The 21,958-nt window shown below is 29.9% G+C and overlaps 1 protein-coding gene across 1 annotated transcript; it reads left to right on the top strand.

The window, feature by feature from the left end:
• The first annotated feature begins 509 nt into the window (after window positions 1–509).
• Window positions 510–21,856, top strand: LOC126759590 (putative metabolite transport protein HI_1104). The gene is made up of 5 exons (XM_050474463.1): window positions 510–950; window positions 19,816–20,061; window positions 20,129–20,392; window positions 20,462–21,303; window positions 21,383–21,856. The coding sequence occupies exons 2-5, from the start codon at window positions 19,835–19,837 to the stop codon at window positions 21,643–21,645; spliced, it is 1,596 nt and encodes a 531-aa protein (XP_050330420.1). The 5' UTR covers window positions 510–950; window positions 19,816–19,834; the 3' UTR covers window positions 21,646–21,856.
• Window positions 21,857–21,958: the final 102 nt, after the last annotated feature.

Here is a 21,958-nt window from a genome sequence, read left to right as displayed (position 1 = left end):
ACAGGTGAGCGTTGCATACATACAAACAAGTGCACAAATAGCAGTTTCGCCCAAGCGCGTGCTGTTGCCGAGTGGGCTCGTGCTCGTTGTCTGCCGTCTACCAGCAATGAGCAGCAATGTGTTTGCAGCAACAATCGGAGCCAATCGTCAACAGCAGCAACAAGTTCATTACCTGCTGAATCACGTTTTCGCACGTTTGTTCATACCGAACATGTTTGAAGCACAGTGAATGTTCTTTCCGATATAAATAATATGAATTCAAAGTGTGTTGGCTTTACGCAAAAGCAGGCGCAAAAACAAGAATCGTATAAAACAACAAAAACAAAAAATATAATTTTAAGAAACAATCAAAATCAGCTGAACTATAAGATGACGCGGTCGCAACAGCAGTAATAGCAATAACAACAACAATAACAATGATAAACCCCCGCGTTAAAGCGGTCGGCTGGTGCGGCGCCGTGATCGCGTCGTGCGATTTTTCCTTTATAAGTGAACAGCGACGTCCAAGTTCAGTTTCTTCTGTTCACAAAAGTCAAAGCGGACGGTGTTCCGCATAAACGGTGTTTCGAGTCTGCGCGACGGTTCAGCGATAATATAGCATTGTGTACATATAAGTTTTAATTAATAACGTCGCATATGTACGCGCAGAAGTTCTAATTGAGCGTCTAAGTTGATAGTATAGTAATATTTATAAACAATTGTGCAGCAGAAGTCAATTGAATTGAGTGTCGCGGTTAGTTGTGTAGCGTAAACGCTGATAAGAAAAATATTTCTAACGCATTTGAAATTGTTTTGGTATTTTTTCACGAGAGCGCTTCATTTCGTATCACAAACAACGCGAAAGCAATTTAATAAAACAAATAAAGTGTTAAAGTTTGCGTGAATTTTTAAAAAGAAATTAACGCAAAGCTTGGATTAATAATAAATATATTTTTGGAAAATAATCAAAGGTTAGTGCACAGACAATTTTTAATACTATTAGACAAAAAATCGTAAATATTGGTACATTTAGTGTTATTTTGGTAAAAACATTTACATATTTTAGAATTTTTGAATCACACGAATTAAGAAAAAATTAAGGGGAAAATCCAGCAAAACTAAAATAAAGCGTAAAAAATATGATGAAAAAACCAGCTAAATTTTTAACTCAAGCGTTTCAAATTTAAAAATATATCAATCGTGTCAATATTTTATTCTAAATATTTTTTAGTAAATTTTTATAACTAAAATTTACCACAAATTTCATAAAAATTAAATTATATTTAAAATATTTTCTATTTTTTTTAAGAATTATTTCTTTGAATATGTAAATTATTTAAATGAAATATAAAGCAAAATAAAAAAAAATTTTTATATATTAGTATTTGAAGTAAAAATTGTGAACTTAAATTTTTTAAAAAAGTTTTTAGCAAAACGAATTATTATAGTTTTACTTAAAAATACAAACTTTGCTAACAAAAAACATCTACTTTAATAAAAGCAGTGAAGTAGTGTTTTACCAATTCTAAACTATAAATAATAAATAAAATAAATATGTTTGACTTATATTTTGAGATACATTTTTAATAAAAATATGTTTTCATAATTTTAATAAAAAAATTGCAAAAAAATATGTTTTGTAATAAAAGCAGTATATCCTGTTTTATCAACTCTTACATACATATTTTTCCACAAATTTTTGGTTCAAAGTTTTAAATTATAAATATTTTTTTTAAATAATGCCAAAGGAAGATAGTTCATATTGAGAACAAGTAAAAGTGTACATTTTTCGGCAATATTTGAAGAATTACAAATTTTGTGGTATTTTTTAAATATTTATAACGTGAGAGTAAAAAATTTAATATTGATAATAATTTTTTTCGATTTTGAAAATATCAACTTCTTTAATTTTTTTTCATATAAAACTTACATATGCACATACATATGTACGTATGTATATACATATGTATGTATACCTACATATAACTGCAATTTATTACAGTTAAAAATAAATATTTTTAATAATTTGTGAAAATAAACTTAACTACATTAAAAATAATTGATTCATATCATTTTAAGAATTTCAACATCATTTAAAAAATGTATTTTTTGAAAAAAAAATTAAAATTTAATATTAATCAATAATTTTCTCTTAAATATACACCTATATATGTACACAAATAAGTTAAATTAATAAAACAAAAAATAGAAAACATACATATGTACATATGCATGTATGTGGTCATAGATAATGACTTCAAAGTCTTGTTCTACATCTACATATTTACTCACACACTATCTCAAAAACATCAAGCCGCAAACACAAAAATAAATACCAGAGAGCATCCATGCAATGTTTTTTGCGCATTTTTTATTTTTAAAAATTTTGATTTACCCAGAATTGTTCATTAATCAAATACATGGTAAACCAGAAAATAAACTCAATATGAAATCATAACTGCAAAAACTAGTTAACACCAACAGGCGTAACTGCTTAATAAATTCTTCTTCTTATTCAAGAATTTTATACGATTTGGCGTCAATAGTGTCAGTAATTTTAGCGCATGGCTATATTTGAATATAAATTTCGGCTTTCACATTTTTATATTATAATTAAGGAGCTGGTTTTAACGTTTAGTATGGAAAATATAGCTCGGAATAGAAAAGCATATATGTATGTACATATGTATACTTAAAGTTGTTAACTGAATGTAAAAGTGACTAGCAGATACAAAGTGTGCAAATTTATATAAATACATGTGAAAATTTTACGTTTTTAGTGAATTTCATTGTTGAAAATTGAAAAATATATATTTTTGTAATTAGTATAACGCGTCATAACTAAACAATTATGGCCAACATATGACAGGAAAAGAACAAATGATTTATTAAATAGGTCAAGAAAAAGTATTTACAGAATAACAGCTACCACAACAGGGCACTGGCCATTTGGGGAACATGCGTCCAAAATGGGATTGCCCTACAACGATATCTGCCGTGGCTGCGGAGTAGCAGGGAACAAGGAAACAATCTTCCACTTTCTCTGCGAATGCCCAGCTCTAGCACAGATCCGACACAAAACACTCGGAATCCACCAAGCACCAAATCTTGAATGGATTTCCACCAAAAGCATATCGGACATAAGTAGTTTCATCGAAACCTCAAAATGGTTTGAGAGAGAAGGTGAAACGTAATAGCAGATATAGGAGGTTCTTCGAATAGTGTATCAAAATGGCACATCAAGTGCTAATTGAGCCCGATAGGGCTGCACTCCTACCTACCTACCTAATTAGTATAAAAACATATTTTTCAAACTTCTTTGATAAAATTGTCTATATAATAGTTTAAAAAGTATGGAAAAATTGCATACCAAAATTGTTTGTCAGTTTGATATTATATTTCCGAAAATTCTTTGCCTAAATTGTTTAAAAAGGGTCAAGCTTCGCCCACATTGCCACTAAATGAACACTTCGTTTACTTTTTTGTTGACTTCTACCAATGAATAGCAATAATCAAATTATTATTTCGTAATATTGTGCAATATCTATAATTTTTCATAGCAATTATTGCGTCAGAATATCTTAAATATCATCACAAACAATTTTTGAAAGCAACACAAAGTTGCTTAGAAATTAGTAAGTACGTGTGTACACGACATTATACCACAGTCTAACAATAATTTCACCAAAACACGAAGTGTTTTAGCACTATTTATTTATGTCGTTTCTAATGCAACGAAACAGTTCGTTTTTCTTCCATTGCAACTAATTAATTGCACAGGCGATGAGCGTCATGTTTGATTGTATCTGATTGCTATCCAACAACAATATGATTTATTCGACAAATAAAGTCACGATTAATGTTTAAAGCTTGTTGCCATTTGTTGCATCATGGTTTGGAGAATATGCACATCATAATATAAACGTTGAAAAATGCAGCAAAGATATTTTAAAGACATTTTATTTATAAAAAAATTGCTATTGCTAATTTAGAAATAGTTATCTGTTTGCGCAATATGATTGCAGCGCATCACATTTTTTATATACTATGTAACATGCTGCATTAATTATTTGCAGCCCGAAGTGAACCCTGTCTTGTTTTGAAAGTAAAACTCACAGTCTTTATAGTGACTATGTTTTTATTATAATCAAATATTTGAAAATATTCTTGCTTTTATTAGATGTATTCGTGTTTATTCTCAAGTAGCGCTCGCTAATTGTTATTATTTTTGTGAAAGGGCTCATTTATGCAAATGAGTTTTCGTTGCTACTGCCTATGTAATTATGAAAGTAAGAGCGCTCCTGTCACTTCATTGCTATGCAAAAGTTATTAATTGCTGTTTTTACTATTTAGTTTTTTTTTAATTTTTTAAATTTATTTGCATATTTCAAAAATAAATATAGCAATAAAATCACTAGTTTAAGTTAGTGCAATCTTAAAGAATCTGAACAAGCCGATCATGACTTGGAATTTTATATGCTAATTCTCAATAATCTATTAGATTATCATTGACACTTTGAGGTTAAATCAACTTATATGAAAATAAAATTATAGTTAATATACAGTGAATCAATAAATGAATGATGAATGATGAATGAATAAACAAATAAACGTGTCGTAATTTAATAGAACTAGGTGTATGTAAACTTTATTGATTCACTGCATCTTTATTACATGTGTTTAAATATTCCCACTCAGATCTAGTGAGTTTTTGTTTTTCTAACGGGCAGTGAACTGTCATTCCCTAGCCTTCAGAGGCAGTAAGCATGTAGCTACTGCAAAAAGTGTTTAACGCTCGTCGAATTTAATGAAGCACGGCAGCAAAAATTATAAAAGCACAAGCAAATTTATTAACTTCTCTATCTTATTCAAGCCAAAGACAAAGAGCACAAAAATAAAAATATTTTTTTAACTTCCTTATTTTATTAATCGGAATTACCGACTAGAACTTTTAGTGTTAAATGATTCAATTATTTAATATTTATTTAAATACTCAAACTTCTTTGTAAATGTCGTAAAACAATTTAATTATTTTAAATTTCTTTTAATTATTTAATTTTTTCGATAAGTTATTTTTTTGATTATTTAAGATTTTTTTGTTCAACTTTTTTGAAAAGCCCTTATTTAAAAATTTTTATTATTTAACTATTTTTTTATTATTTAAAATTTCTTCAATTCAAGTTTTTTTTTTCTTATACACAAAACATTTATGTATATAACTTCCTGCTTAACAGCTGAAGATATTCATTAAAAATATTTCGATTGCGGTTTTTTATGTTCTAGTATTAAAAAAGATTAAAATATTTTTAGATTTTATTAACTTTAGTACTTCTTCTCCATATATACTGTGATCGCATCTTCAAAACAAGACATTTTTAATGGCTTATTTTATATCAAACAATCATGGTCAGTCGGACGTTTACCTAAGCCCGGCAAATTTTATAATTACACGATTTAAGATACGCACATGGCTATGCTATTTATGTGCATATAAAAATAATTACACTTTATTAACTGTAACAATAGAAATATTAACGAATTATACGGAAATTTGTGGCGTTTACTATTTAAATATTGAAAAAAATTAAGCAACAATTAATTTTAGTTAAACAGGTGGCTAATAACAATCAAATCATATATGTATGTATGTATGAGCTGCACATAAATAATTTTTTATGCATGCTCTTCCAAATATATGTTTGTATGTGCAACTTTAACTTTCAAACATTTACGCCCGATTAATTCAAATTTGCACAGCCAATTGTTTATATTTGCTTGCGCATTGGCACCAATAAAAATGTTGTACATACATAAGTATATGAAACATTAAAAACAAAATAACCATACTAAATAAGTAATTAAAATCATAAGTATATGTTGCTAATTCACACTTCATAGATAGTTAAACATTTTTTATTGCACAACTTTTTGCCAGCATCACAAAATTCTTGCATACCAACATGCAACATACAAACAAATGCATGTTTGTACACGTCCAGCAATCAGTTTTTATTTGTTCTCACTGATTTTTTTATTGCAAGCGCACACAATTCACTTAAGCGATTTGTCATGTAAAAAATGTGGTAAATATTGACAGTTGTTATGTTTGCCGAGCAAACGATCTACTCATAAACGAGTTAGAGGCGTAATGACTATTGTTTCTATGATTGTATGTGTATGTATGTACTGTGCAAATAAGTCGGTGAATTAAACTGGCAATTATGCGTGCACATTGTGGACGTTGTAAAAAATATTTAATGAAACAAAGTAAACAAATAAAAACTAAAAAAAATATGTTCATAAAATTATGAAACTATTATGTCATATTTTTTTAAAAATATCGCGAAAATTATAAAGTAATAATTTCATAAATTTTTTTTTATTTTAATTTTTTTATGTAGTTTTATTTTTTTTTTTTTTTGCATTAACATGTATTTATACAAAGAAATGTAAATATGGCTTGCAATATTAACTAACAAAAGTAGCGAGTTGTAAGTACAATTATGCAATTTCTATCCAAATTAGTTTCAATAAAAATGTTCGTTATCCATGCTATTTTTTCAATTGAAGCAGATTTTTAATAATATAATTTATTTTAAATTATTTCTGAATATTTTTTGTTTTTAATATAAATTTTTTTGTTTTCTATATAATTAAAACTCTACAACTCCATCGAGCCTTTACAGCAATAATCGATTATTTGCCAAATTCTTTGTTGTCACTCATCACTGGCTTCAAATATTTATTTTCAGTGAAAGTAATTGTGAGAACATAAGTTTGATTTGATGTGATTTTAATTAAAATTATTTTATAATTTATGTGTTTCACATGTTTGTAAATGAAAATTAGCATTTTTGGCTGTGGTTATGTGTGAAAATGAACACATAAATATTCATTAACATAATTAAGTCGGGAGGCATATATTTTTGCTGAAGCTTTTCGCAAACTACTTTTGCATTTAAATTATAAATTTTAATTAATGCTCAATAAATTAAAAAGTTCGCTAAGTAAACATGAAATGCACGCTACTGCCACAGAGTCAACGTGTTTTTCAAAATTGTGTATTCAGGTATTTTATCCAACGGTGTCTATTATTTTATTAATCACATTGAAAACAAAAGCATTAAGAAACTTTTGTTGTAATTTAATTAAATAATTCAAAGGTTTAATAACATTACTCCAACTATAATGAAATTAGCTTCGATCATTCACCTGTTGTTCCGACTGAAAACAATACAATATGTATTTTACAACATACTGTCAAAAATTAATTACAAGCAATAAATTTAAATGTGTTTGATTTATGTGTTATATTTTACAAGTGTAAATATTTTAATTGTATTAAGAGCGCGGATTAAAACAACAGTCATTCATATAATTATGGGGTAGTAAATATACTACGCTTGTGAATGTTTGTCTTTTGCATACATTTATAACATACTACTACTCGTTACTATACTTGCTTATTAGTTTCACATTAACTATTAAAATTTATGAAAAATTATTAATGGGAAATAATGAAAATGCATAGTTGTGTGTAAGTAGCATATTTCGCACAGTTTATTTACAACTCGAAATTGGTTACTGGAAAAAATGAATTGCTGCAAAAACTAACAATTATATTCTATATTATATGCCTTGTAAATAATAGTAATTCTATGTACGAGTATTCTTTAGCAGTAAAAACTTATGAATTAATGCTGTAACTAACATATTTTTTTGCAGCAATTGCAAGCCAATTAGTATGTAATTAAAGCTATTTGCTCTTATGCTTATATTGGTTCTTTACAAAAAAAGAAATAATCATTATCATTATACTTAAACGCTTATTAAGTGATAATCGTTAGAAAGCTAAATACTAGAACCAGCGGTAATGTGTTGCTGGCCAGGTGTAGTGCATTTTACACCCTTTTCATAATACTTACATATATGATGTATGTATGTACATTTTAATATAAATATAATATATAAAATAAAAATGATACACAACTTTGCCGACTAATATTAAAATTAAATTTTTAAAACTGTTTGAAGCACCGTTAATGAAATATATCCGTAAATAATCGAGTATTTGTCAATCAACCTTGCCAATTCCTTTAACAAATTTTTTGAAAAATGTAAACTAACATTTAATAGCCGATAATGTTAATTACGCGATAATTTGCCAGTCCTTATAAATAATTACACGAAATGTGGTACATAAGTACATACAAATATACTACTTTACCTACAATTTTTTATTGGTATTACACACATGCTTGCAACGTATGCTGCTAACTTTACTAATAATCATATTTCGTTTTAATAACGCTGATTAATAACCAATCAGCTGCTAAGTGCAATGCTGTAAACAAAATTCTGTCAGACGAAAGCAACTTTGCTTAGCACTGAGTAGGTGCAAGTTGCAACTACATATGTGGATCATTACGCCTAATTTGTGTTAGGAATATAAATGGATTTTAATTGACAACGGTTAAAAGCTAGATACATATCTATGAATGTAGGTATACATATGTATGCGTATATGTGAGAGGCACAACTTTTGCAGTTTTATATACTTGCTGCATGTATGTATGTATGTACATATTTATGGCAGCATGTCAGTATAGCTGCAGTAAGTGTGAACACGTGGTAATTAATAATGTACAGTTTGTGTCTGCAGCAGCACGCGTTGCATACTTAACAGCACACGTATCTACAATGTGCATGATTAACTGTGTATTTTTAATAAGTTGGTATGTGCTTATACGGTATGATTTAGAGTATCAGTAGTCGATGCATTTCTTGGCTGTCAGCTTTGGTTGGTAAAATTTCATTAATAAACATTGCGTGTACGCGACAATTTAAATTAGTGTTCCCTCAGTTCTATGCTGTTGTTCGGAAACTTATACATAGCACATACATATAAATGTCTAACATTAACTCAAGGTTAATAAAGTGACAGATAAGCAGTTTCAAAGCGACAATGAGAATGTGTGAACTTAAAGTATGTACACACTTAACAGAATTAGAGGAGAAAGAAATATTGCAAATAATACATTAAATATAAAGAACATAAAAAAAAATATGAAAACTAAAAAAGGATTAAAATAATGAAAAAACATGAAATGCATTAAATATAAAGAATATTAAAAAATGTAGAAAAAAATATGAAAATAAAAACAAGGATTAAAATAATGAAAAAACATAAAATTATAAATTTAATTAATTAATAAAAATTAAAAATTAAAAAAATTAAATTAAATTAATTAAAGAAATTAAATTAAATTAAACTAAAATAAAAAAAATAAAATAAACTAAAAACGATTTTGTCATATTTGCAAAATATAAATTAATTAATAATAAATTGATTTTGTTCACAAAAAAATCAACAAAAAAAATAAAAAAAATAAAATATAAAAAAATAAAAATTTAGAAATAAAACAATATATGTATGTATAAAAATCAATAAATTGAAAAATATTTAAAAATAAGACGAAAACTATATTTTCACATACATAAAAAATATGCAAACTTTTGTTTTTATCATTTTTTTCACCAAAAACAACAGCCACCTAATTGAAAGCAATAACGCAAAGTTACTAATCAACACTTTCACAAGTGTTTAAAAAACGCTGTCTGCGCCCAAAATGCTGCCGACTGTCACTTTAAACATGTGATAAGTTTCCTGTTATATTTGGTAACTGCAATTAGCGTACTTTAAATTGCACGATGAATGGTTTGAATGCTTGCGTACCGGTGGCGCCAGTAAAGGGAAATATTTAAAAGTAAACATTTGCGGAAGTGATGGTTAAATTTTTAATTAATAAATTTTCATTGCTTAAAGATGTTTTTAAAAATAATTTGAAGCAAAATTAAATGGCTTTTCTTATATTTTTTTTCCACAACTACTGTTGTCATATTGACATTTAGAACAATCAATTGTGGCGAATCACAAAAAAAAAAAATCAAAAATTAATTTGAATGGACTTTAGTTCATAGACAGCACATAGAACATACATATTTTGCATTTTTCAAATGATTTGACGAAAGAGAAATCAAATATAGTGTAATTAAGCGAACATGAAAAAGTACAGAACATTAACATAACATTAAACCTACATAACTCCATACATACATATGTTTTTACGAACTATAACTACAAGTACTCCATAATTATGAATATTAATCAGTAACGGTCTAATATATATACATACCTACATAAGTTTAAAGTTGGACGCTAATCAAGCGTTGAGCGTTACTAACTAAATATCCATACGTTATGTAATCAAATCGTTAGCACAGACAATGACACAGAAAGAGTTACGAGTTTATTAAAAGGCGTTGCAATGAAAACAAGAAATACGTGTAAAAATTGAAAGTCATTCTATATGACCAATAATATGTTTACGTACATATATTGCACATTACGTATATTTTCATGTTAAGCATATGCCCAGTTAATGCATATTCATAACTAATATGCAAACGATTAAGCGCTACGTAAGACGTTTCATTTGAATATAACTATATTTTACTGTTTGACTAATGCAACGGTGCTCACTTTTTAATTAATTGTTTGCGACAAATGCAAATGTGCTATATACATATGTATGTATGTATAGACAAAGTGCATTTGATCATCGTTTAACGCCTCTTGACTTTTTGTGCAGCCACCAGTCAACGCCTTAGATTAATTTTGCGAAATCGTAAATTTCTAGCTAAATATTGTAATTCTAAGCAGTTAGTCATTTTAATTAGCTGGTTAAGCAAATTAAAACTTGTGTTAAATTTTCTAAGTAAAAACTTTGAGAACAAGAAAAAAACGTTAACTTTGATTGCACCGAACCTACATACATATAATCCCCTTCGCTAATAAAAAAAATACTTTCAAATAAGTCTTTTATTTTGTTGTTTTTTTATATACTTTCGTGTTTTATTTTTTGTACATTAACAATTTCGAAATCAAATGCACAATCACTCAGCACATTCTATTCAAACTCAGCATCTCTCGGTTATCTAATCATTTGCTCAAATACTTTGTCATAACCATGCACACCTGCCATTTCGACTTTCACGTTTATCGATTTTTTTTATTTTCAGCCCTAAGCGTGCAATTTTTGCAATTCATTAACAAACATTCTGCATTTCATTAATAAATATATAAACATTATATAATATTAAAGATCTTCAATCGCATATATAAATATAAATGCAAACCGTTCAATACAACAATTATAAATGTGAAATTGCCACATCTGGCTAAACAGCTGTGAATCCGGTGTGCATTGTCTGGCACGACAATATTTTTATTTATGCAATGTTTCACATTTGCCCACCTGTTGCCATAAATCTAATATATTTGTGTGTACTAATAAATGATACTGCAAATATTTGTGCCACCTATGTAAAAATGCGCGCATGCGCCGCCTGAAGTTATAAAAATAACAGAATTGCTTATATGTAAACTTGTTTAACTATAATGCTATTTAAATTATAATGTGTACTTACAAGCGTGCATTTATTCATACTTACATACATATGTACACCGATAAAAGTAAGCCGTATTTTATTATGTCTATTAATTGTTTCTTGCCTACAATTTGCCCAGCATTTGGCCGCTAATAAATAGGCACATGTTTGTATGTAGGTTTGCTAAACACCTTTATTCAAATGTATTCTTACATTGTGCTGTAAGCAAACATACATACATGTACATACATTTGTTGTATTGCTGCAAGCAGGGAACAACCAGTTAACCTTGGCGGCGGTTGCATTTCGCGGTAGCACTCTAAGTTCAAGTGATTGCATATGTGCGATAAACCACTTAAAAAAAGCTATAACTAGCATACAATTAAAGAGAAATAGGTGAGAGAATATGTAAAGTTATACGAAAATTGTTGCATTTTAGTAGAATTTTAGAAATTCTCGTAAATGTTTAAAGCGCACACCTGCTGCATCTAATTTGTCATAGACATATTTTTGTAATTGTCTGTTAAATTGTTTTAAAATGTAGGCAATTATCTAGCACTCGAAAAAGCCCTTATTTTAGTTGCACTTAAGAATTTGTGTGCATTAAGCCACACTTTCATATAATTCAATTAAAAAATTACATTCTATTTACGTGTTTACATGTTTATATGTTGACATTTGTTGTTTAGCTATCCGTTTTTGGCGTTGCCAACTGCCTATGCAAGTCTTTTCAACGCACTTCTCATTGTTGTGATTGAGTTAGCGTGATAAAAAATATAGCGGATAGCTTGGCTATTATTTTTATAGAAATTATAATAAATAAATATATTTTATGGTATTTTACAGTATTGTGAAAAATTATACTTGTAAGGAATACACTCCAACAATTTTCAAAATTTTTTATTTTAATAAAGTAGTATTAAATTAAATTTCTGGTTAATAAATATATGAAAACAAGAAAAACCATTAATTTTGGTTATAATATTCTTCACAAATGAAAAAGTTTTCATAGAAGAATTTGATTTTAATTTTGCTACCGACCATCAAAAATTTAACGCACAGCATTATAACTATCTTTATAGTAGCATTTCTCCACTTTTCACTAATATGCCAAGCAAAACTACAAGACAATAAAACTGGTATTGTATTTGTGCTGACTTTATATTATCTTAAGATCGTTAAATTTTATGGCAACTCATATAAATCAATTGCACTTAAGTGCATATGCAAAACAGGTTGCCAAGAAACAACACAAATTAAGTGCGTACTGCAAGAAGGAAAGAAGTCGAAAATTTAAAAAAAAAATGTAAAAAAAGAAAATTGAAAAAAAAAAATAAATAAAAAATGAAAATAAAAGTCGCCGTGCCTTGTTTTTACAAACTTCCTGTGCTGCCACTTTTGTTATAAATACATATACATACATACATACATATTTGTGTGCATTAAAGGCAGCTGGCCACTACCTACATATCTACCAATGAGCAAGCTAAAAATGCATGGCCAAAATACTTTTTTTGCACTAAAATCAGCAGCTAATTAATTTAGCGTTTTTCTTGTTTTTTCGGCGCTGCTCCCTTTTGCAATGTGTCGTGTGAAAATTGGCTGCAGCGCATATTTTTTTGCCACAGCAAAAAATGAAAAATTATATGTCTGGTGCAAGAAACACGCCCTCTCCGGTTAGTTGTTTTTGCAATTGTTGCTAAGCTGTAAGTTTGTTTATTTATAAAATTTTCTTTAAAAAAACAACAACAATTATTTCGAATTAATTTGCTCTGTATTGTAAGGCATTATTAAAACAGTTAAAGTAAGTGCGCAAAGTGCTTGACCGTAACGACATTTGCACTACCGCAACGGCTAACCGGTTTGAGGGCTAATTTATGTGCATTTCGTTTAAAGTTCTCGTGCATGCAAGACTGTACTTGTTTGCAAATAATTTGTGCCTTAATTTCTGCGTATTTAGTATTCCGTCTAAATGCATATATGTATGTAAGTAATGCAATGTGTCAAGATAGTAGTCGGCTGCATGTTAAATAACTGTAAACAAGTCACTTACAGAACTATATTTTCTAATGTAGGCTGCAGTCATGCAGGCTTATGTAGTTATGTAGTCACTGTATTACTTACGCATTCCTAAAATTTAGTTTCAATTATTTATGGTTGTCTTTTGAAAATTTTATTACATTTAGACGTCAATTTGACATATTTCGCAGTCAGCGTTTAGCAGTACAACAATTTTCTAATTGATTTCCACTAAATCACTACTGACTCTAATAGTTCAATTGAAACGTATTTAGCTTTACCGAAGCAGTTGCGCTTTTATGCTAATTCATGCTGCAAAAATATTTCACAAAGTATTGCAAAGACAAATCGTAATAGCGCGGTTGTCACAACACATTAATCGAAATGTCAGTCAAGTTGACAGTAGTGTATGCCTGGCATTGGAAGTGATCATTAGTAGATAAAGCGGCATATTTTTGTTGAAACGCTCTAATTAAATCATAATCTCTATTTAATAAGAAAAAATGGGAAAAATTTTTAATTCAAGCTTAAAATCAAATTTTTGATATTTTATGAATTGAAAAAAAAAAACAAATGATTAAAAAATATATGAAAAACAACAATACTCGTTAACTTCAACTGTAATACCCTTTAGAGATGCATTCTTTAAAGCATTAAAGGATATAAAAACATCTTTATCTAGATTTTGATCGCTAAATTTGTATGACAGCTATATGCTATAGTGATTCGATCTTAAAAATTTTGTGCATAGATTGTAGCATTATCTTTAACAATAATCCGTGCAAAATTTCGTGAGGATATCTTATCAAATAGAAAAGTTTTCTATATAGGCACTTGATTTTGTTCAGTCAGCTTGTATTGCAGTTACTCGGAGATTAAAGCCTTGCCCTGCATAATAATCCATGCTAAATTTCGGGTAGATATCTTGTCAAATAATTAATTTTTTATACAAAGAGTTGATTTCGATCGGTCAGCTTGTTTTGCAGCTACATATGTATGTATATGCAATATTGATCCAATATAGGCGGTAAATGATAAATATTTCAAAGCGAAATATATATGTATACTACATACATATGTACCATAAATGATTTTGCAAACTCTTCACTAGCTAAAACTTGCTATACATATGTACATATATACATACATCAGTTTTTTAGTCATTAAGCGCATCTAAAATTAGCTTGAGTTAATTTCCATAAGCTTCATCAGTTGTTATATGTATTTTGTGTGTTTCCTTATGTCTTTCTTCTGTTTTACTTTACGTTTACGTCATTCTCAAGCTCCAAGTGCATGGTCTACCAGCTTCGTTTTAGCCTGAAAACAGATTGCCGCGTCTACTTTTAGCGCGCGTCTTTAAAGCCACTCTTGCTCTCTTTCACTGTAGGGGATGCCCCAAACTTCGCATCCAGTTTTGACTGTGCTGCTGCAGCGTCTGCTTTTATTTGTTTTTTTTTTCGCCGTATTTTTAGTAATATTTGTTTCTTTTGCACGTGCTTATTTCGTGTTGAAGCCATAGTGATTCATGCAGTCATGCAATTTCAAGGCGCTTACCATGGACCATGTAAAATAACCGGTTCGCTTGCGATTATCTGAAATTCTTAGACAAAGTCAATGACAGACTTGTTGCACAAACTGTCAGTGCTGTGCATTCTTGTCTGGCTTAATGCATGCAAAACACAAAAAATATAAATTATCAAGAATTTTGATTTCAATATGGCAATTTTGTGTTGGTTTGACAGTTTAATTATAGGGCGTTTACATGAAAATGTAGATTATACATATTTATAAATAATTTATAATCATTAATGAACAGTTAAAAAGCGTGAAAATGCATTAATTTACACCATTTATTATTGTTATTGATTTGTTTTTAAATTTTTTTATACACTACTTTTTTTTAATTCAACTGCCCAAAATGACTCACAACAGCCTCTCACTCGACTGTCAACATTCACTTTTCTACTGTTCTACATATGCAAATAAATATGTAATTATAATATACATATATATATATGTATATATATTTAGGTATATATATATATATATACTTATACTTGTATATGTATTTCCCTACAACTACATAAGTAAATGCCCGACATCGATCAGAAATTGACTCACCTGTTCAGTCAGCTTCACTTTAACTGTGAAAGCGTACACTAATTAGCCGCATAAGATTCTTAATCACATAAATAATATTCTTAATTACATAAATCAATTACTTGTTTTGCTCTTTTCACTTTAAGTATTTATCTTCTGTAATTGTACTGTATTTCTCCGAAATTAATCACACACTAATGTTTCTAAAGAGGAAAAAGTCGTTCACACAATCGCAGGATAACGGTACAAATAATCGATTTGGCATCAAGTATTTAGAAAAACAATCTCGTTTCGTTATTTTTCGGGCAAATATAACATAAGAACGACAGCAAGTATAAAATCTCTTAAGTTACTCTCTGTTATGAGACTTAAGGCCCCCAAACACCTGTTGCTTAATCAGGGTTGCATATAAACACAAAATTAATAAAAAAATATAAAATTATTGAGTTAATATTTAAAAGATTTTTTTTGTAATGCCGAAAATTTTAAAAATAATTAAAATAATAAAATAAATTTTAAAAATAATTAAAATAATTTTAAAATTTCTAATCCCAAATAGCCTACTGAAAATTAAATCGAATTAAAAAACAAACAAAAAATTTTTAGTACAAAATACAGGATAGAAAAGAGTTATTTTCAAGTTTAAAATTATAAATAAAAAAATGTTTTTACTTAACACTTTTCGCGCTTGCATACTTCGTGTTCTCAAACATTTTCGATTAAAATTTACGTTTTCATTTTTTTATTTAGCGCTTAGAACATACAAATATTTTTCATAACAAGTTTCTTCAAAACTACGCCGTTATAATACTAATAGTATATTGATTTTTGTACAAATGAGCAGATTTCTTATCGCAAACTATTAGTCTCTATACCTGCATAAGCCTCAGTTTCTTTAACAATACCATTAGAAACAGTCGTATGGCACATTTAAATGACAAAACACTTTACTTATACTATTATGTAAATTCATAGGTCATATTTTAATCCGGTTCATCCATTTGCTAAAAGAATTGTGGTTCCTGCTTCATTATTCTGGGAATATTTTATACATTTATGTCAACCACATAATGTGTATGGAAACATTTATTAATCATTTTGTGTGCGCGAAGCCAATTAATGGCATAAAACCGCAGAACGCAAAATAAAATCTCGGTAGTATCTAAGTAAAATCTTAATTGCGAATCGACAATCTCATAATATTTCTTATATCTATTTTATTGTTTTTTGCTGGCTACTTGCTGTATTTCATAATGACATCAAAACATTCCTACTGTCACTTTTTCCAAAGCTTTGCTGTCAAATTGCGATTGATGTATCTGCTTAATGCATGAAAGAATGAAATATAACAATTTATTTATGCTCATTCAATGAATGCTTTATTAATTTAATGCATATAAGTTAAATGAAAGGTATCGCAATTACAAAATGTTTCAAATTTGTTCTTTGTTTTTTCTTTTTTGTTCTTTTTATGTATTGTACAATGCTATGTCTGGTGGTATAGTATGCATTCTTTTGCGTTTGTCTGCTGGTGATTGTGCATTTTTTGCCACCGTAGTTTCCTATTTCGCGCTAACCTTCAAATTGGCTTTTGAACTCAAACATTGTTTTACATTTGAAATCCATTAGCCGGCATATCCGCTTGAATTGTGGAAAAGGCAAAACATAAATACACTCATACATATAAACATATATACTATGTATAATAATAGTGAAAATAATAATAATGCAAATAAAGAAACATACAATAGCAATGTTAGGCGAAACTTCTCACACACACGTGCTTGTTTAGGCGTGGAATAATATGTCATACTATTACTTACATAAATACAAACAAGTTCAACATATTCTTTTTGAAGCACATGTAACTAATTTAACTATTTCTTAAATATATGTATGTGCATGCTTACGTACATGTATATATACAAACATCTATACAGCTAAGCTGAGGTGTTGCCAAAATCTTGTTTAACCAGTAATATGGCAGCTGCTATTTACGGCAATTTTTTTAGCATATTTTGTCTTATAAAATATTTTTATAAAAATTATGCTAATATTTAATATTTCCTACAATAATATCTGAATAAATATTTTTTTAATTAACAGCATCTCTTTTAAAATGAATATTTCTTTCCCTTGAATTATTGCCTGCACGGGTCTCACGTCTTACCAACTACTGTGTATTATACCTTAAATTGTTATCGATTACAATAAATTCACTTTACTACTACCACTAGCATCAACTAATTATATTGTGTATTTTGATTTTTGAAGACTTGAATTTAAATTTAATAATTAATAAAAACATTAAAACTCGCTGAAAAATAAGAGTAGACAAATTTGTAAGTAATAAATTGGCATTTATTTCAATTTGGCGAGAAAAAGACAAAAACAAAATACATGGTTTGTTTACATGTTTTTAACCGTTTTAGTTCGTACATAAGTATTTGAATTTCATGTTTGTGCATGCATACAAACAAGCCAAAAATGTTAAAAGATGTTTTTAAACGTTTACTTTTAATTAAAGTGCTTTAGTTATTAACATTTAGAAGACTAGTTTTTCTAAAACGATAAAAAATATATTATTATATACAATATTAATAATAATTAAAGCAAAAGTACACTATGCACTTACGAGCATTTCCATGTACATATGTACATATGTTTCTATTAAAAAATAATTGCATATTTCAATGTCACATGTTTGTCTATACACTGCCATCAATTTTCTGCTTTCGTTGCTTTAGTTTTCCATAAATGGTAGCACTAACATCCTAACTGCCATGCTAATAACGTGCAAAAAAGCAATTTCCTTTCTACCTTTCAAATACCAGTCACGTTTTTTCGGCAAAACTTTGTGAAACATTCTATATCCAAAGTTAGAATCTAAAAAAAGTATGTTTGCTAAAAAGAGTGTGCAATTAAAATATTACCACACGTTGAAAATGAGTGCAACTATTAGAAATATTTTTTAAACACACACACAAAACATGCTGAGAAATTCGTTGCAAAATCACAATAGTGCCGATATCTATAAATCATTGTTAAGTGTATAAACAAGCATTAACCCTGTAGGAAAAAAATATGTTAGTGAAAGGTATATTGAGCGCGGCTCTAGTAGTAAACACCAATTTGGCAGCCACTATGTAGCTTTTAATTATATCAAATTAGGCCGTAAAAGGTGTTGATATTTTGTTCAAAAGTATGTGTGAAGTTATGTAAATTGTTCTAATGGATCGATTTCACAGAAATAGTTTTCCCTACAAGGATTATATTATATATAGCAAGCAATAGCGTGCATATAGATATGTATATGCTTCAGATAAATTTATGTACATACATACATATATGTAGATGAGAACAAACATAGCGGCAATTTATCGTGACTATTTGTGTTGGCAAATAAATAATAATAAATTACTATTTCGGAATTGTAGCACAATTGGCAATTAATACGTTAAAGTGTAGACAAGTGACGGAGCCTGGTTTTGTGTATATTTAGATATTTAAACACAAATATATTTAAATTACACTTTAAACCATTTATGGGCTCTGGGTGATAATTTGTTGAGAAAATGTATCGCTTGTTTGTATTTATTATATGAAGTTAATTTCTTCCCTTTTAACGTTTGTTGATTTAAAATGCTGATGTTAGAAATGTACATCTTTATACCCTCTACAGAGTGTATGTATTAAGTTTGCCACGAAGTTGGTAGTGCCCAGAAGGAAACGTCGGGAAATGATAGAAATGATCAACGCGGTGAACTGAGTCGGTTTAGTTATCTCGATCCGATTGATTATACACGGACTAGTCCCTCAGCTTTTACGATAGAATTTTGCACACGTAATTTTTTTTCACAAGAAGAAGCTCCTTTGACGAAACCGCCGATATCGGACCACTATAGCTTAGTCGCCATACAAACTGAACGAACTTGCAAAATCAAGTTCTTATATGGAAAACTTGCTTATTTAACTATCTTCATGAAATAGCATGGTTTATTGTCCAAGTCAACGGTACAATCTGTTCAGGTCGGGCCATTATAGCATGCTTACACAAACGGGCCGACCAAATTAAGTTCTTGTATGGAAATTTTTTTATTTGTGAAGGGTATATTTAGACATCTAATTTTAATAATATTCCATTTCACCTTTTTTCCTTAAATTATCCGATTTTTATATTCCACTTCAGATTTTTTTGCTTATCCCACTTCTGATTTTAAAATACATTTTATTAAATGTCCTTTCCTTATTTCCTTTATTTTTCAGCACTTATTTAAGACAGAAAATGGTTCCAATAGTTAAGAAAGTAAGCAGTTACTACAACTCCTATGCGTTGGCCGTACTCACAATTGGCTATGTACTCGGCGAATTGGGTCATTATCTCATCGGTGTTACTTCCAAACAGACCGCCATTGAATTGGATTATGGCGATAAGGCTTGTCAGCAGAATAATACCATGTTCACACGTCACGATCTACCACAGCAATGTGCGGCAGTCATGGAAGAAGAAAGGTATGCAAAGCGTGCAGCTAATATTTTTTTGTACACTTCTTTAATGTTTTCTTTCAACTTATTGCAGTTGTGTTGCTTTATCACTGAATGACACCGCATACTGCGAATGGAACTACAATGGTTTGGGTATTGATTATCAAATACTTGCTGGTCCCACCTTCATATTGGTCTTTACAATTGCTGGTGTCTTTATGGGTTTCGCCGCAGATAAATACAATCGTGTCAAAATGTTGACAGTTTGTACTTTAATCTTTGCGGTCGCTATAATATTGCAAGGCACTGTGAGTGCCTACTGGCAGCTGTTGCTGTTGCGTATGGTCATGGCATTAGGGTAAGCCTTCAACATTATGAAACTTTTATTTAATATGCATGTTTATTGATTTAACTCTTTTCTCTACAGTGAATCGGGCTGCAATCCGTTAGCCACCGGCATCATGTCCGATATTTTCCCCGAAAATAAGCGCGCACTTGTTATGGCCATTTTCAACTGGGGCATCTATGGTGGTTATGGTATTGCTTTCCCTGTGGGCCGTTATATTACCAAATCGAATTTCTTCAATCTCGGCTGGCGTATGTGTTACCTGGGTACTGGCGTGTTGGCCGTATTGGTAGCCGCGATCACCGGCACCACCCTTAAGGAACCGGAGCGAAAAGCTATTGGCGAAGCCGATCGCACTAGTGATGGCAAAAAGATTGGTTTGTGGAAAGTGATCATCAATCCTGCTATGATTATGTTGATGATTGCCGCTTCCATTCGTCACTCTGGTGGCATGACCTTTGCCTATAATGCTGATCTCTACTACAATGCTTACTTCCCTGATGTGGATCTTGGCTGGTGGTTGTTCGCCGTTACCATTGGTATTGGTAGTGTCGGTGTGGTTGTTGGTGGCGTTGTCTCCGATAAAATTGTCGCTAAAATGGGTATACGTTCACGTGCTTTAGTATTGGCTGTTAGTCAGCTGATCGCTACATTACCCGCATTCGGCTCGGTGTACTATGATCCGCTATGGGCTATGATTACTTTGGGTTGCAGTTACTTCTTCGCTGAAATGTGGTTCGGTATCGTGTTTGCGATTGTTGTGGAAATTGTGCCATTGCAAGTGCGTTCCTCAACCATTGGCGTGTTCTTATTCGTAATGAATAATGTTGGTGGTAATTTGCCCATCCTGTTGGACCCAGTTGCTAAGATGATCGGTTTCCGTGAGGCGTTCATGATCTTTTATGCAGGCTTCTATGGCATAAGTAAGTTCGAATTGTAAATAACAATAACCGATAGCCAATCCGTTACTAACTCTTTTGTATTTTCTCTACGCTAAAATAGGTTCAGTGCTTTTCTTCATCACCTGTTTCTTATTGGAAGGCAAACCAAAGGACGTAGATTCTACCACAACAGCTACCGAACAAAAAATCGATGGTCTGGAGGCACACACACGTCAAATGCGCGGTCATGACAATTCTGTGTTCTCAGTGGACGAAGTGCTGCCGCATAATGGACGTCCCGCGGTGATTCCACAGCATCTGCAGTTGTCGAACAATGGTCATGACAAATATACGCCCGCCACACGCGAGAGCAGCAGACTGTAATGTACTTTTTGAACCCAATGACTTAGGAACAATGTGTTTGAGTTTTATTTATCTTAAGTACAGCAAGTGAGTAAAGTACGTTTTGTTAGACTTGCAGAATATGACACTTTACGAATTCTCCATAATCTAAATGTACCTCATTCGTAGTGTGTATTTTACTGTATTAAGTTTACAATGATTGGTTTTTGAGTATTTTTATAATGTTGAAAAAGTTGTGAAAAAGAAGAGACAAGCAATTGTTTAAGATTGTTGTTAAATATTTTAGTTTGTTAAGTGAAGTGACAAAGTTTTGTAATTATAATAGATTGCATGA

The sequence above is a fragment of the Bactrocera neohumeralis genome, chromosome 5 (genome assembly GCF_024586455.1).
Source record: "Bactrocera neohumeralis isolate Rockhampton chromosome 5, APGP_CSIRO_Bneo_wtdbg2-racon-allhic-juicebox.fasta_v2, whole genome shotgun sequence".
Lineage (NCBI taxonomy): Eukaryota > Metazoa > Arthropoda > Insecta > Diptera > Tephritidae > Bactrocera > Bactrocera neohumeralis.
This window is presented reverse-complemented; position numbering and strand designations above follow the sequence as displayed.